Raw genomic sequence first — 17,340 nt, forward strand, 5'->3', positions numbered from 1 at the left:
CAGATTGATATATGAGCCTCATATTGAAGGATTTGAATTTTGCCGGCCATATTGTATTTTTTTTTTCATCATAATCCCGTTCAGTATCTATACACTTTTGCCAGTGGTTTTAAAGGGATGCTCAGTCAATTCAAAGCAACAATCGTAAATGGCAGCCATGGCAATGACAGACTAATGAACAAGAGCATTGTCATGATGGAATAACACACCTTTAGTGGGCTTTCCGCGGCGCTTAAGTTTAATATCTCCCCGTAACTGCCTCACAAGTGAAGCATAGTATGTGCCATTGATTGTTTGACCTTTTTGGAGATAATCTATCAGCAAAATACCATCTGCATCCCAGAAAACCGAGGCCATAACCTTCCCAGCGGATGGAACAGTATTTGCCTTCTTTGGCGGGGAAGAACCAGGGTGCTTCCATCGTTTCGATTGTTGTTTGGCCTCTGGGTAAAATGATGGACCAATTTTTCATCCATAGTGACAAATCTCTGAAGAGAGTTGGCAGGATCTTCCTAAAAAAGGTTCAGATTATCACGCGATAATGTTCGACTGGTGCGCTTCTGGTCAACTGTCAGAAGTCTTGTTACCCATTGGGCCGAAAGCTTTCTCGTTGCAAGATCTTCGGTCAGAATCCAATGTACTCTTTCCTGTGAAATGCCATCTCTACTGGCTATAGATCATTCTGTGATTCGTCTGTCAGTCATAACAATATCATGTACTTTACTGACCATTTCTGGGAATGAAACATTGACAGGCCTTCCAGGACAGGGGTCATCCTCAAGTCTCTGTCGGCCGCGCTTAAATTCCGCAATCCACCTTTATACTGTAGCATATGAAGGGGCATCTTTACCTAGTGTTGCTGCCATATCATTATGGATATCCTAAGGCATTAAACATGTTTTATGCAAATATTGGATCACTGCTCTTTCCCCGATTTTGTCCATTTTGCAAAAGTCGCTTGTCTTGTTTACTTTTAGAGTGCTACCTCGTCGATATAAACTAACCAAATGAGACCAGTCCTTGGTACACGGCCTATATAGTCAGAGAAATGTAGGACTTAAAGAGAACATCCTTGAGTACCTCATTCAATACGAGGCTCACAACATATCAATCATCCATTGTAAGTATGAGGAATTTTATTACTTTTCAATTTAGAACTCATTCTATAAAGACCTACACAGTACTTGTTATTATTTGATTATTATTATTATCATAACTACAAACACATTATACATGTAGCTATTTTTTTATATAGATCCAAGTACTACATGAGAAGATATAACTAGATTGGCAGAAACACGGCGATTTTGACATCAAATCATCTTCAAAAATATCCGACAATAAATAAAGGTTGATTCGTCTCTATTTGAATATCTTATACATATTAGGTTATATCAATGACACAATGAATACATGATTAATAATCAAGGCAATATGGATACTATAAGGAAAATATCTCCACCCAGATAAGGTTCAACTAGCATCTGAATTCACTACAATAAACATGAGGATGATCGCTGTTACCACTGTCAAAATAAATTGTCCTTAATTTGTTCAGCATGATACATTCTTCTGTTAATATCTACTATTGTTTCTATCTTTTGTCTTCCATGAGTATCCCTTTGCTTCTTTTGAATGCATTGTATCATTGCTGGGAGACGTCAAATCAAATATCAGGATTTTAGTAAAATACCAGGTTACTGCACAATCAGCATATCAAATCTTAGTTCACTTGATACTAAAGGATAAGTTCTATAATATCCACTTCAATCATCACAGTGAGCAATAACAAATCACACAAGTGGTTATATAAAACGTCCTGATACGATCATTTGCCATTCCAGTTTCCCAGAAAGCAGTAATCCATGCACAAATTTCAAATCTAACAAAAAATATGATCTTAATTACCAAGTAAATTACTCTGCCAAATTTTCTGTTTTTAAACATAATTATAAACGTAAAAAAAATAAGAATGGAGTTATTTCACTTGTTCAGCACAAATATGCTTAAATCATGAAATTACACACATAAACATTTAACAGTAATTATATATAACATACATGGAACACATATATTGCACCGACAGAGTTCCCATGGTAACACAACATTTCAACAAATAAAGGAAAGGATAACAATTCAATCAACGATGAGAGGTTACAATAATCATTCATAAAATATATGTTCTGGCCTGATGGTTTTTTACTAGGAATGATAGGGACATAAACACCTTGCCACACATTAAACACATGTAAACCCTATTTCTGTCTCAATACTGTACCATATCTTGTTTAGTTACATTTTTTATACACATTCATCTTTGCAATTCTTATTTAATGCAAACATTATTTGATGCTTTGCAATTCTTATTTAATGCAAACATTATTTGAAGTGTAAAAATATTTTTTCAAAAATGTGATCAAATTTTAAATACACACATATTCACAGGAGTCAGACACCTCCTGAGAGGACCATATCAAATGAAACTCTTGTTGTCACGAAACATTCAATTTTCCCATGAAGCAATACAAGATGTTCATTGTTTTGAGAATAAATCAAATACTTTTCTACTGACCAAAATGTCAATTTAATGAAGTCTAGTGTCACACCAAGCTATCTTCTACCTAGTGAACATATTTCATTTGTTTGTTTGTGTGGTGTTCTAGAGCATTATAGTCCCTAGGAAGAATTCCAAAAATAAAGTTCCAGAAGTGGAGAGTGTTCCAACTATGGTACAAGTGTTTTTTAATTGTATTTTATAGTTTTGCACGTGTAATTCCAGGTATCATAAAACTGAGAAATATACATAATCTTACAACAGGTAAGCATGTTACTTCATACATAGAAATAAACAGTTTCCTTGAGATTATGAAACCATTTTAAATATCTAGATATCTGATTGAGCATATCTTCAATGAATTAATTAAATGTATGCCAAAACAAAATTATACATATTTAATGTAACCAAATCATTATATATGTAACAGGTTTTTCACACAACCTTTGATCAGATCACATCGATTATATGGAGCATGGGTTGAGAACTTAAGCAAGTCTTTGTGAATCAGACCTGTATATAGGTCATTTACCACTAAATCCATCTAATTCCTTATACTGAGTAAATACATCAGGGTTCTTTTAAATATCTACAATATCATTTACTCTTAACTGTAAAACATACATATTTTAGCAGTAATCTTATTTTACTGTTTTTGAAGTTCAAGCATTTCACTCTAATAGAATTCCTGTATTAATAGTGTTATTACATTTTGTTAATTATATATATGGAAGATGAGCCAATTATCAAAACAGAAATCTGTTCAAATTTCATGATGAAATAAAATTTCGATTCACTAAAATATGTGTGTTTACAGTATCCTGAGTGACTTTCATGCATATATACAAATATGTTGAATCCATCTTCATCCAAATGCCCATTATTTTTTAGTTGAACTTTTTCTTAGTCGCTGTGTATCGTTCCATATACTAAAATACAGAAAGTGAAGACAAGTTTAACATGTTATAATATTTTTGTATAAATACATAATTACCTCCCACAATATATTATGGATATTGTACATCAGTCCTATTGATGGACTGAGGATTGTTTAACCTAGAGGACTGATATCTCAGACCTACTGTACATACACTCTCTCTCTACCTTCAAATCTGAAGGGAAAACTCATCAAAAATTGTTTGACATATTGGTGTATAATTCCACTAGTCTGCCTAAGAGGGTTAGTAGACTTTGTGTCTAGGTGAAATGGTTAATTCAAAAACATTTAGTACAAAAATAGGAAACTAACTAGTAAGAGAGGATAAGTATTTTTCAATTCGTCTGCATTATAGTATTTCATTTACACAAAGTACATGTATTCAATTGTGTATCTTGCAAAACCACTGCAAGCTGTCAATTTCAAGTACTGTAAATTTGTGGAATGAATGGGATGGAGAAAGTACATTACATATACATCTGTGTCGATTATATAACAATCATCAAGTCAATTACCTCATCGTATCCATCCAGATTGTTAAAGGCCTTCATATCAAAAACATTGCCTTCTACAGCTAACAGAGCAATGTTAGACTCCTTCATTATTCGCGGAGAAAAGGCAGAGATCCCCAGGCAATTTTCTTCAACTCTTAATACTTTCAATCGTGGACATGACGTCAAGCTTTCAGGAAGACCAGAAATCTAAAACATTCAAAGCACACATTCAATTATATGGATAAAAGAACTCCAGATTGCCACTTCCTCAATAGATTCAGTTAATTTAAAAAATATTAATTCAGACCTTTCACTGAAATAATTTCATGATCACCTGAGGAAATTTTGAAAATGATATTGACTTTCTATGTTAAGTTTAAAACTTTTTATTATAGAGATGAAATATGAATGCAAAACGACAATATTTATTTTGTTAATGTGTTTTTAAAGCCATTTGGAATTACACAGGGAATGAAGTAGTTTTATTATTTTTATATATATATACATTTTTTTTTTGTATATTTGCTAAGAACATTTATATTCAAAGCTTGTAAAGTTTGTTTCTTTTCCATCAAGCATTCCATTTCAATGTTATTTCATAAAGCATTTATCTACACTCATTCGAACACCCTGACCTAAGGTAGATAATCCATATACCCCAAGTTTAAAGTGTCAATTCATTGATAATCACTGATTGTGTTACCAAGTTATATACTGTATATTATATATCAAATACATAATGTATCACTTTTTTTACAGAAGATCTATCAAAGTCATGATTATTACAAGTACCTATACGTAACCAAGTAGAAACACACTTTATGCACATTGACTTTAAAATCTTTTAATGTGTCCTCTTACTTTACCTACCTGGTTCTGGTTTAGATTTAGCTCTATAGCTTGACACTGTTCCAAGTCTTCTGGCAAAATTGTGATTTTGTTCTTAGATAGATCTAAAGCATCCAACTGCCTCAGTGCACACACTTGCTTAGGAAATAATTTCAGTCTATTGTCTGATAAATTTAGTGTACGTAAACAAGAAAGTTTTGATAGCGATTCTGGTAATGAAGTCAGGCAATTATTTTCTAAAGACAAGGATTCCAGCTTTTTCAAATTTCCAAATTCTGTTGGTAATGATTCTGAAATAAAACAAAATGAAATCTTATATCAAAATCATCATGTGTGATAAAAAACAGACACTGGAAATAATAGGCAGTTCAGAATCAACATCAATCTTCAAGAAAACATATCATGCTGGCAAGGAGCTTCAGAACCCTTTATCACATTAAAATTATAACAAAAAAATATCTATCAAAAACAGCACCTACATATGTTTGATGGTGTGCATATAAATTTGAAATAAATCATTTAATGAATAAATACAAATAGTTTTCTGTTAATATAATTCCACATGTATACATCATTCACAATTTGTAGTTATTGGTTAACGTTTGTGCCATTTCCTGGACTAAGTCAAATCAAGTAATTCTTACAGAAATGTAAATTCAAAAATAATTCAATATACATAAAACTAAATGAAAACAAAATTCTCAAGATTACTCTCAAATACAGATTGTTCTGTTTTTTAGCCAATCGTTAAATTTCTGCACGAAAAACAAATAATCTATTAATAAACACACTTACCTAGTCTATTTTTGCTGAGGTTAACATTTTTTAACACAGAGAAAGATCCAATAACTGGGGGTATCAATGGTATTTTATTTTCAGACAAGTCAAGAGTTCTCAGGTTTTTGGTCAGCCTTTGTAAATCTTCTGGAAACTACAGAGAGAAAAGGTAAGACGTTAGAAAAATGTATTGTCATGGTCAGAAATATTGCTTAGAATACATGGGTTGATATTGAAGCGAAAATATGCCAGGCCTTTACCTGCATGTCTGTATAAATCACCCTTTGGGTTTAGAATATTCCATATGAGGACTATAAACAAATTATACAACACATTAATTACATCATGCTTAGAACTGGTAGGCCATACCTATGCATATATAGCTGATTTGATTACATTAATTAGTGCATGTGTCACATTACAATATGACTATGAGAATGTGTATGATATGGATACTATCTAGTATCAATAGACAGGCTCTGGTCGATATCATACATTCTCATAATGCCACTGAACTGCAATTTGTGGTTGTATAATTCATCATTCTTGAAACACAGTTTTCCCAAAGTGTACTATTGTGGATTTGAAAAGGGTCACACTGCTGACTTAGCAACTTGCCATAATTTTAAGTTACAAAAAAAGAACTTTCCATGGTCTGGTAATACCAGAAGATCCTTTCCTATTTCTTGTTTAAACACCATTTGTAATCCCATTAACAGATAGCAGAATGCTTCAATGGGCTTCGATCATCACTAATTGTGATAATGTTTAATTAATTGGTGTATACATGTATATCAGTAAACCACCTGCCCAACTAATTGTATCCCTCATCGAAAGGTAGTATTGTACAAGCCTTCGTCATATACTGTACATGTAATTGTATCAAGATATCAGGTGATTAATGTTTGTTAATCTATAAATGAACATGAGAGATATCGGTTTTCTAAACATAAAACCTAACAAAAAACTTAAACAGTGTAGCTATAGGGGAAATTATACAATCATGTGTAGATGTTTTAAGCTATGTTTAGGAAGCTTGTTATTCTTATTTCTATGTATAATTATTATGTTGTGTTTAAACGGATCCTGGACTGTGCCTGTGTTACCTTGACTTTGTTACTGGGATTTATTTACATGACCTGTCTCTGAGGTCAATGTTTGTATCATGTCCACATATACCTGTCCAGAGTATCTAGCATTTTAATCAATATATAATGTAAATGTGTGTTTGTATACATGTGAATCCTCTAGCTGTTATATTGCCCTTTCGTTTTATATTGTTATATATTAGGTAATGTCAGGACACTCAACAGGAAATGCTGATCACTGAAACTACTGTAGGGTTTATTTGGGCTCCAATGTGAAAGAACACGAGAAAAAACAATTTCCTGGCAATTGCTCTCACAGAATTTGAACATATGTTTATAGAGTGGTTATTCATGACTCTTCCTCCTGAGCCAAAGAACTCTACATCAGCAGAGTGACAGACATATTTATCAACTATTTAACACTAAGTACAAGCAATACCGACTGTGTTCTTCTAAACTAAATTACTTGGTAGCTATAATTGATTATAAGCTATATAGGCCTCTGCAACTGTTGTCTGTGTCTTTCTGATGTTATATGTAATGAATTGTTAATGGTATATGCTAGGCCTGTGTTATCCCTTTACTTATTTCCATACTGCAGTACTACCTAACGAGCCTGAGTTTGTTTACTACAGGCCAAGGCGAGTCGGGTGTACACGCGTACGTATACGTACTAATGTAGTTCGCTAAAAAAACGCCATTCTCTATGGTTATTGTGTAAAATCAAACACTCATGTACTCTTTCTTCAAAGTGGAAAATAATGGAAGTTTTTTAAGGGACGACATGCATGACGTATGAGGTGAATGTCATCTGCTGGTCAAGCGAATAATCAAAATATTCCGACCGAAAAGGTCAACAAAATACTCGTAATTACCTCTTTCAGTCCGAGTTTACACAGCTGACAAGCTCCAGTTTTCTGTGCTGTTTCAATATGCTGTTTTATATTAGAATTCCCCATTTTGACATCTTTTTTTATTGTTATTATCTTGGTGGAAAACACGCTTGACAGTCAGGAAGAACGCTCGCGTACCTTTGATTCAAAACGCTTTGAGGACGTAGATAATCTTAGGCGCATTCGATCCAAGATTGAATTTTTACCAAACATGTCTGTCAGAAATTACACACGTTGTTCCTTGAAGATATCTTATTATAATTAGAATCCCAAATTGAGTATTTAACATTTTAAAATAATACCACACTCTCGGTATTTTAGATGGACATACAAGATTGAGGCAATCATGGCAACGGGACATGTTGCAAGACACATCATCCTCACAGGTCCTCCAGGTACAGTAGTAGTTTAGATGTGTCCTCTGGCCAGACACATCAACACACGTCCTCAGGTTAAACTCCACACAGACCCTCAGATGTAATACCTACATTCTCCAGTTCGGAATGAAAAACAAGACAACTTTAACACATCTTCACATTTCCCTTAGTTAATAAGACACATACCCCACATGCATATGTAGTTGTCATTGTAAATACATTGTGTAGACACATCCTCCTCACAAGTATCCAGATTAAGTAAACCCCATGCTCCTCACAAGTATTTAGGTAAAGTAGACACATCCTCCTCTAAGTATCAAGATTAAGTAAACACATGCTCCTCACAAGTATCTAGATAAAGTATAGACACATCCTGCTTACAGGTATCTAAGTAAATGAGATGATCCTTCACACATGTATCAAGATAAAGTAAACACATGCATCCTCATCATATGTTTCCAAATAAAGTAGACACACCCTCCTAACAAATATCCAGATAAAATAGACACAACCCCCTCACATGTATCCAGGTAAAGTAGACACATCCTCCTCACAAGTATCCAGGTAACATAGACACATCCTCCTTACAAGTATATATCCAGGTAACATAGACACATCCTCCTCACAAGTATCCAGGTAAAGTAGACACATCCTCCTCACAAGTATCCAGGTAAAATAGACACATCCTTCTCATAAGTATCCAGGTAAAATAGACACATCCTTCTCATAAGTATCCAGGTAAAATAGACATATCCTTCTCACAAGTATCCAGGTAAAATAGAAATATCCTTCTCACAAGTATCCAGGTAAAATAGACATATCCTCCTCACAAGTATCCAGGTAAAATAGACACATCCTCCTCACAAGTATTCAGGTAAAGTAGACACATCCTTCTCACAAGTATCCAGGTAAAATAGACATATCCTTCTCATAAGTATCCAGGTAAAATAGACACATCCTCCTCACAAGTATTCAGGTAAAGTAGACACATCCTTCTCACAAGTATCCAGGTAAAATAGACACATCCTTCTCATAAGTATCCAGGTAAAATAGACATATCCTCCTCACAAGTATTCAGATAAAGTAGACACATCCTCTTCACAAGTATTCAGATAAAGTAGATGATCATTCACACAGGTATCCAGGTAAAGTAGATTATCATTCACACAGGTATCCAGGTAAATATTCACACATTTTCACATGTGTGTAGGTAAATAGACACATCCTCATTTCTTTCTTTACCAGAGACATACCATTAACAAAAGAAAACCCCTGAAAAACATGTAGCCGATTAGACGATATCATAAATACATGTACATATAATAATTTGAAAATGACCATCAGACGAATTAACTTGTACATTGTAATTACAACATACATTCATATGTACCTTTGACTCATATTAGAAAAGATCACTTCACTATTATTCATGCTGAAACATCTTTAAAAGTAAATGTTATTTAATGTACAGTGTATTATTATTTTAACATTTTCCAGGTTTTTACCAAAACTTTGAGGCAAAGTGGGTGTATTTTTACTCAGAGTTTATAAATACACAATAATTTTATCATTGAATATGATTTTCAAGGAATCAATAAATGCTATGCTTTCCTGAGCTACTTTAAAATAGTAAGCTTTACAGACTTTTGAATAGTAACTGTAACATGAAGACAAGTATATAACCTTAACTGGAGGAATCAAACCTGTGACCTCCAGCTTGCCAGTCCACCACTCTACCAGGCAAACTTAAGGGAAATTCATCTAGCCTGAGACGAGACACAGTCACTGTATCATTATCTCTATTATAATAAACTTGTCATGGAATATTATTGCTAAATGATTTTTTTTTTCCACAGGAATAGGAAAAACAACATTGATACACAAAGTCTGTGATCAGCTGGCAAAATCTGGTGTGCAGTGTAAAGGGTTTTATACAGAGGAAAGACGAGAAGGTCGGCAAAGAGTTGGATTTGATGTCGTCACATTGTCGGGGGAGAGAGCACCATTAGCTTCAATTAACACCAGGTGATAAACCCAGGGGTTGCAGTGTACCACATACCTCAATTTGTATGGTTGATTTTTTATCAATATGCATTTATCATCATGATTTTTGGGCAGTAGATGTAGCTGAGATGAGAAGCTATGAAATGTGTACCTTAGCCCACTAACAAGATCTGTAGCATAAAATTAAACACAAATGTCCATGGTAGACAATGGGATTAGGTATTTGTTCAGGAGCATGCTTAGATGAAAGGTGGTTCCATGTACGGTGTCACAGATGTTGAATATGTAAAAAAAAAAACGCATTAAGATTTATTTGATGATAAATGAAAATTGCCTTCATTCAGATGGTTCTATAATCTGTTCAATACAACTGATGACGTCCCTGACCATGATGGTAGGGGTATTAAAGACACTGTAAGCTCCAATTTTTAGGTTAATTTTTCATGTATTTTCTGGTTTTCAAGCTACATGTATACACCACTGAGCTATAATGTTTTGATGTTTACTCCACAGTGATGTCCCTCCTGGTAGACAGTATACAGTGGGGAAGTATGTGGTCCAGTTACAGTCCTTTGAGAGAGCAGCACTGCCCACACTGAGGAAACAGGTAGGAATGCTTCTCCAAAAACTTGTCTCTGCTGTTCTTCTTTCTTCTGTACATCATGTACACATTATTTATGATGTTTATCTTTACTAGATTGTGGTGATCCACCATTATGTTATGATTTATTTGGTGGTTTGCATTGGTCATAACACCAGTAGTAGCCAAACAGTAATCAAAATAGCAAGTTGTGTGTTTATGAGGTCAACATTGCATAAGATATTAAAGAAGGTCACAGTGACCTATTTTTCGTAGTAAAGTGACAATCACAGTTCTCAGGCCTTTGTACTGATTATAGTCCACAAAATCTAGTTTTTGTTTACAAGATAACTTTGAACATTCTGTTGGAAACCCTCACTGACTTGTATTTTGTGATATTGTGCTGTCTAGAGGTTAACATTATGTAAAGAAGTTGATCAAGGTTAGCCTTTTTAATGATTTAGTGAATTAAAATTATCCGGTTTATTTTTGCCTCTATATTTGCATTATTTATATTTAAAATATATGCATTAAAACCTGCTTAGTGTCCATCTGAATTAAGCAACTCCCTCTCATTCATTGTATGTGACCATATTTTTATTGCCAGGTCCCTTGGAAGGTTAAATAAAACAGGTTTGTCATCCTCTTTGTTTTGTTTTGAGGCCAACAATTTATGGATTATTATCCATAAAAACAGCGACTAGTTTTTTTGTTTTTTTTTTGTTTTTTTTTACCCAGTTATGTACATTCTTCTGATATACAGATATTAATGTCTTATATTTTAGGAAAGTCAACACAACATTATTGTGATAGATGAGATCGGGAAGATGGAACTATTTAGCCAGACATTTGTGAGGGTTGTTCGGGATTTACTGGGCTCAGAAAATACCACAGTGATCGCTACCATCCCTGTAGCCAAGGGTAGACCTATACCTCTAGTAGAGGAAGTCCGGCAACGGTCAGATGTTGTCCTATTTACTGTGAGTATAATATACATGTCTATATTGTGTGGTAAACACAGACACTCCAATGCTTAGAAGGCAAAACACTTTACCCTGATTGCTCTGGATGGTATGTGACAGGTCTCCCCTATGTTGTTCAGCAAGTTTGCCACCAACTACTAAAAGGAGACAAAAACAAATTAAAAAAAAATATTTTGGCTCTGTCCCAAGTTTATCCTTTATTTAGTAAAAGACTTTTCAGGATTTGGTTTACGGGTAGGATTTTCTTTTATTTAGATTTCAGTCATAATAATAATAATGCGAAATTTGAGTCTGAAAAAAAAGTTATAGCAAGAAGTATGGTGCTTGTGATCAATTTCCTTGATTAAATTGGTACATAATTATAACTGTAAGTCACTTTATTTACACTTTAGATCAATTGATATATATGTACATTTACATAAACAACGTGTAAAGATATAATCAATGCATGCACCGTTGTCTATCTAAGTAAACAAAAATGTTTACCTGGTAAATGGTAATCTATAAAAGCATATTGATAGTTTAATACACTCATACACACTTGTACACACATAAAATTACTCAAAATTACACAAGATCTTATAAACTTACCCATGTCCACAGAAACTTACACACATACATCAGTTTACACACATACACATCAATTTATACATTAACACATCAATTTACACAAATACACATACTTTCATACATACACATCAACTAACACACACCATTTTAAACATGTAAACATCATTTTACACATGCACATCAATTTACACACATACACATCAATTTACACATACAAATCAATTAACACACATACACAGCAATTTACACACATACACACCAATTTACACACATACACATCAATTTACACAAATACACATCAATTTACACATACAAATCAATTAACACACATACACAGCAATTTACACACATACACACCAATTTACACACATACACATCAATTTACACAAATACACATCAATTTACACATACAAATCAATTAACACACATACACACCAATTAACACACATACTCATCAATTTATACATACACATTATTTTACACACATACTCATAAGTTTACACATACATATCAACTCACACATACACATCAATTTATACAAATACACATCAATTTACATTATGAAAATGAAATTGCGTACGAAATGAAAACTCATTAAGATCCTATAGAAATGTGCACACAAACTTACAGACTCACATAGATTTGCATACATACTCATACATTTGTATATGTACTGATAGACATACACATGTACACATATATGTATAAATAGTTCATGGTATTGACATCGTAAGCATCTTCTTGCTTCTTCATATACACATAAACTTATGCTTTAACATATAGTCTTACACATTTACTCATGAAAGGGCACATTTACACATGGACATACCCAGTGACATATGGGAACATAACCATACATATACCCAAATAGCACATACATTTACACCTGTACTTTAATGTTTACAGGTATCCCAGTCCAACAGAGATGTGATAATGAGAGATATTATAACAGCAGTAATGAACTCAATAAAATGTCATGGAAGTTAATCATGTCGTTTTTGTTCTCTTTACAGTCATTGTCAGACTTGGTACAGAAAAGTATCAAAATCTGACACGAAATGTTGTATGCTCGTCCTGATGTCATTGGGAATAATTGTGTTATGAAGTCCAATGTCTTCAATGCTCTTGTTTCATTGTCACTGCCCCATTTTTCATTTTGAGAACGTGAAATTACTATGATTTAACCTTGATTTGATATACTATTCTTACTCTCCTTGTAATTAATCTAGGGTCACAGTAAAAAAATACTTTGTTCTTTTTAACCTTTTTAGATATTGTATAATTACTGATTTGCTTACACATTGGTGCTCCCTTGTATCTTAATGATGTATATCAGTCTTAAAGATGACCTATTATTTTTCTGACTGATTTAATAGTCTATAACAAATTGTCTTTTTAATATGAAATAATGTAAAACGTACTGAAATATAAAAATAAAACCTTCACAGTTCACAATAATATATAGCAAATGATAACTGGGGGGGGGGGGGGGGGGGGGAGGCAGTACATTGTTTCAAATCCTTGGTTTGACATATTACTATCTACAGTACAGCTAGCATGTCATGTTTCATTAGTCACTGTCCTCCTCCTCCCCCTCTCCTCTTTCCCTCTCTGCCCCTACCACCACTTTTCCAGCTCTACTGGATAATGAATGTGTTACACCACACATGCACATGCTTTGCATGTATATCTTGCTAGTGGACTCTTTACAATGAAGATCAAAATCGATATACAATGTACTGCCTCACTGCAACTCTTCAAATCTCCTTTCTTTCCCATAGGGACATTGCAGGGATTCCTAATTCATGGTCTGCAAATGTATGTATTTATATATATCTGCATCAGATACATGTAATGCATGTATATATATGGGCCATATTTGGGGATTTCATGCCATTTTTATGTCCCTATCCTGTTTTTCATAATCTAAATTTCTAATGATCCTGGTTGTTGTTGTCTCCAGGACCCCCATCCTCGTATGACCCTGGCTATTCTTGTCTCCATGACACCTGTCCTCATATGACCCTGGTTGTTTTCTCTGCCCCATGACACATGTCCTCATATGACCCTGGTTGTTGTTGTCTCCATGACACCTGTCCTCATATGACCCTGGTTGTTGTTGTCTCCATGACATCCGTCCTCATATGACTCTGGTTGTTGTTATTTCCATGACATCCGTCCTCATATGACCCTGGTTGTTGTTGTTTCCATGACATCCGTCCTCATATGACTCTGGTTGTTGTTATTTCCATGACATCCGTCCTCATATGACCCTGGTTGTTGTTGTTTCCATGACATCCGTCCTCATATGAATCTGGTTGTTGTTGTCTCCATGACATCCGTCCTCATATGACCCTGGTTGTTGTTGTTTCCATGACATCCATCCTCATATGACCCTGGTTGTTGTTGTTTCCATGACAACCGTGTCATATCACCCTGTTTGTTGTTGCTTCCATGACACCCGTCCTCATATGACCCTGGTTGTTTTCTCCGCCCCATGACATCCGTCCTCATATGACCATGGTTGTTGTTGTTTCCATGACAACCGTGTCATACACCCTGTTTGTTGTTGTTTCCATGACACCCGTCCTCATATATGACCCTGGTTGTTGTAAGGACATTAAACCATATCCAAACAAACACTTTACATATACAGGATGAGATGCTAATGAATTTCCTCTGGATTCTCCACTGATCTACTCTCATCTTTCGTTTCGATTTACCGCTATAAAAGCATATGTACTTACTATCCAATGTCCATAAGAGTCGGGGAGGCAAGGAAATGGACACTTTCTAAATCAAAAACGACGGTAACGGGTAGATTATATATCATGTTATCTGTGAAATCCCAAGGTTGCATCCTCGATATGAACACAGCCTATGGAATTTCGGGGATATGATGTGCAAGGGTGTCCTTAGTTGACTATGGATCAAGATCACGATGCAGGGACTTGGCACGAATTCCCAATCCACGGTCCATATATATTATTATTATATCCATATATATCGACCATAGGTTAAGGATACGTGCCAAGTGCCTGTGATTACGGACAACGAGAGAACACAGATGTGTATGCGAAACAAATCCATGATTCCAGCTAAAAATCGGAGAAACAATGCCAAATGTGACCAAAGCAAAGAACAAGTGAGTAGGATGAGCGGTTCAGGAATGGTAAACATCGCCTGCCATGCCAACTTGGATCCATTTCGAGCTTATTGTCTGTTGATCAAGGTCGAGTCCGTGTAATGTCAAGCTCACAAAATGAGAGTCGGACAACAAAACCAGGTAACAAGCATTGGAGAAGGAAAGGAAATATTTTCCAATTGATGTAATGATGACGACAATAACACTACTACTCCGTGCTTATGTATTGTCGATCATCCTGTTATTTGGAAATCTAATTCATAATAAACTGCGGCATATTCATTCGATTTTTGGTGTCCTTCTGGAACACGTTGTAGAGCATAGCATTGATCGTGGTAAGAGTATCGTACAGTCAGTATCGGGACATATGGTTGAAAGATTAAACCAGACAACAGCGACATTTTATTGCTGGTCATGGTATCAAATTACCGGAAAGCATTCTGGGTTGCAATGTATTGGATTGGTGTGACAGTAGTACTGTTAATGTCATAAATACTGAGTGGACACGTGTAGTCATATGGCAATCTGGTGTATGGCACACTTTCAGGAAAAAATAAAGGACGCGGGAGGACGTTCCCCGTTGACTATTTTAGTAAAAAAGATGCCGAAAAGAAAGGGGTGAGGTGTACATTACGAGACAAGGGCTTGTTTCCAGAAAATGTGTGGTGACAAGTATGGCTCGGCAAATCACAGGATCAGATGGCCTTTTTTGGGATTCCGAATCAGTCTGGTTGAAGTTACTTTTCTTTTTAAAAAGAATTACTTTTAGGTGAACATTAAGACCAACGGGCTATCGTGACCCTAACGTGACCTCGACACTACCGATTGACTAACCCCTGGAGTTTGCTGCAACTCATTAAATATTGAATTTCGTATGTATTGCAAATATCCATCAAGATACAAAAAAAAATCAATGTATTGATATTTTCTTTTCGTCTATTTTAAATTTATTCTGTGACTTCCTAGGTATCACGTTTCAGAATATAACATGTAATTGAGGGAAGTTCATTAAGTACTGAATTTCGTGTGTATTGCAAATATCCATTAAGATTTTGACATTTCTTTTCGTCTATTTTAAATTTCTTCTGTGGCTTCCTAAGTATCCAAAGTTTAGGCCTTTGGCATCTTTAGTCCCAGAGTATAAGGTTGCCCGTAACCTGCATTCAACGCACAAGTACTAGTATTGATTCACTTGAATAGCGGCAGGTTCAGAATGTACATAACTACTTGTTCTTTACTATCCAATTTTGAAAATTATAAAAAAAAATTATTGAATTAGATGGTATTGCACATGCTCATTCAGATTAATTAACTTGAATGATGACTCGGTTAATTCACAATATACATAACTTCACGCTTTTTGAAATCCAGTCTTGAATATTATGAACTTTATCTAAGCATTTATGTCATTTTTTTTTTAGTTTCATCGGGGTATGAAAAAAAAATTGTTTGCAAACTGTATGAATCCGCGTAGCGGATTCTTACAGAAGTTTGCAAACAAAATTTGTTTCATACCCCAATGAAACTAAAAAGTAATTGACATCAACGCTTATAATTAATTTTTGAAAATGATTTTCTAATTTAAAACATGTTTTATGTACAATTTTACTGGTTTTAAATGGGATTCTTTTTCTCAAATCAATACGCAACGTCAATTGTCGTATTGTGACGTCACATTTTTCGCGCCATTCTCGGAATTTCTTTCATAGAAGAATGAAAAGAATTTTTCGACCAATCACATTTGAGTATTTACCATGAAAACAAAGAAAAATTAATTATTGAACTATGCATGCATATCGTTCGACCTATTTTGAGCTTCTACCATTTCCTGCAAAGTGTCAGTTTTTTCGCTTAACATCATCGATTGACAAGCCCTGGACGGAACAGCTGTATGATAGTTATATTCGTTTTGGTTCTACTGTGTCAAACTCAATATTTATATTAAAAGGACATACTGTCTTGCAGGTCCTTTGTACAACCGCTTGGCCTCTTCAACCTTCATGCGATCAGCTCTCTGTCTCACTGAATGTTCTGACTGTCGATATGGTTGTTCTGACTGTATATATGCAATAAATCATTAACACGAAAA

The 17,340-nt window shown here is 34.6% G+C and overlaps 2 protein-coding genes across 2 annotated transcripts; one reads left to right on the top strand and one right to left on the bottom strand.

Moving 5' to 3' along the window:
• Nucleotides 1–1,350: 1,350 nt before the first annotated feature.
• Nucleotides 1,351–7,717, bottom strand: LOC117323688 (leucine-rich repeat-containing protein 57-like). The gene is made up of 5 exons (XM_033879064.1): nt 7,575–7,717; nt 5,630–5,765; nt 4,856–5,124; nt 4,007–4,192; nt 1,351–3,483 (listed from the first exon to the last, which is right to left on the bottom strand). The coding sequence occupies exons 1-5, from the start codon at nt 7,656–7,658 to the stop codon at nt 3,442–3,444; spliced, it is 717 nt and encodes a 238-aa protein (XP_033734955.1). The 5' UTR covers nt 7,659–7,717; the 3' UTR covers nt 1,351–3,441.
• A 27-nt stretch (nt 7,718–7,744) lies between these two features.
• Nucleotides 7,745–13,093, top strand: LOC117323689 (cancer-related nucleoside-triphosphatase-like). The gene is made up of 5 exons (XM_033879065.1): nt 7,745–7,987; nt 9,826–9,994; nt 10,487–10,580; nt 11,339–11,533; nt 13,013–13,093. Exons 1-5 carry the CDS (start codon nt 7,939–7,941, stop codon nt 13,091–13,093), a joined length of 588 nt encoding a protein of 195 aa, XP_033734956.1. The 5' UTR covers nt 7,745–7,938.
• Nucleotides 13,094–17,340: the final 4,247 nt, after the last annotated feature.

The sequence above is a fragment of the Pecten maximus genome, chromosome 3, assembly GCF_902652985.1.
Source record: "Pecten maximus chromosome 3, xPecMax1.1, whole genome shotgun sequence".
NCBI classification, from domain to species: domain Eukaryota; kingdom Metazoa; phylum Mollusca; class Bivalvia; order Pectinida; family Pectinidae; genus Pecten; species Pecten maximus.

Excerpts from the sequence above, each read along its gene's own strand:
- LOC117323688 (XM_033879064.1), bottom strand. The coding sequence starts at position 7,658 with ATGGGGAATTCTAATATAAAACAGCATATTGAAACAGCACAGAAAACT. Across the intron at positions 5,766-7,574 it reads GTAAACTCGGACTGAAAGAG|TTTCCAGAAGATTTACAAAG; the intron begins GTAATTACGAGT and ends TTCTCTCTGTAG. Across the intron at positions 3,484-4,006 it reads ATCTGGATGGATACGATGAG|TATATGGAACGATACACAGC; the intron begins GTAATTGACTTG and ends TCTGTATTTTAG.
- LOC117323689 (XM_033879065.1), top strand. The coding sequence starts at position 7,939 with ATGGCAACGGGACATGTTGCAAGACACATCATCCTCACAGGTCCTCCA. Across the intron at positions 10,581-11,338 it reads TGCCCACACTGAGGAAACAG|GAAAGTCAACACAACATTAT; the intron begins GTAGGAATGCTT and ends CTTATATTTTAG. Across the intron at positions 11,534-13,012 it reads CAGATGTTGTCCTATTTACT|GTATCCCAGTCCAACAGAGA; the intron begins GTGAGTATAATA and ends TAATGTTTACAG.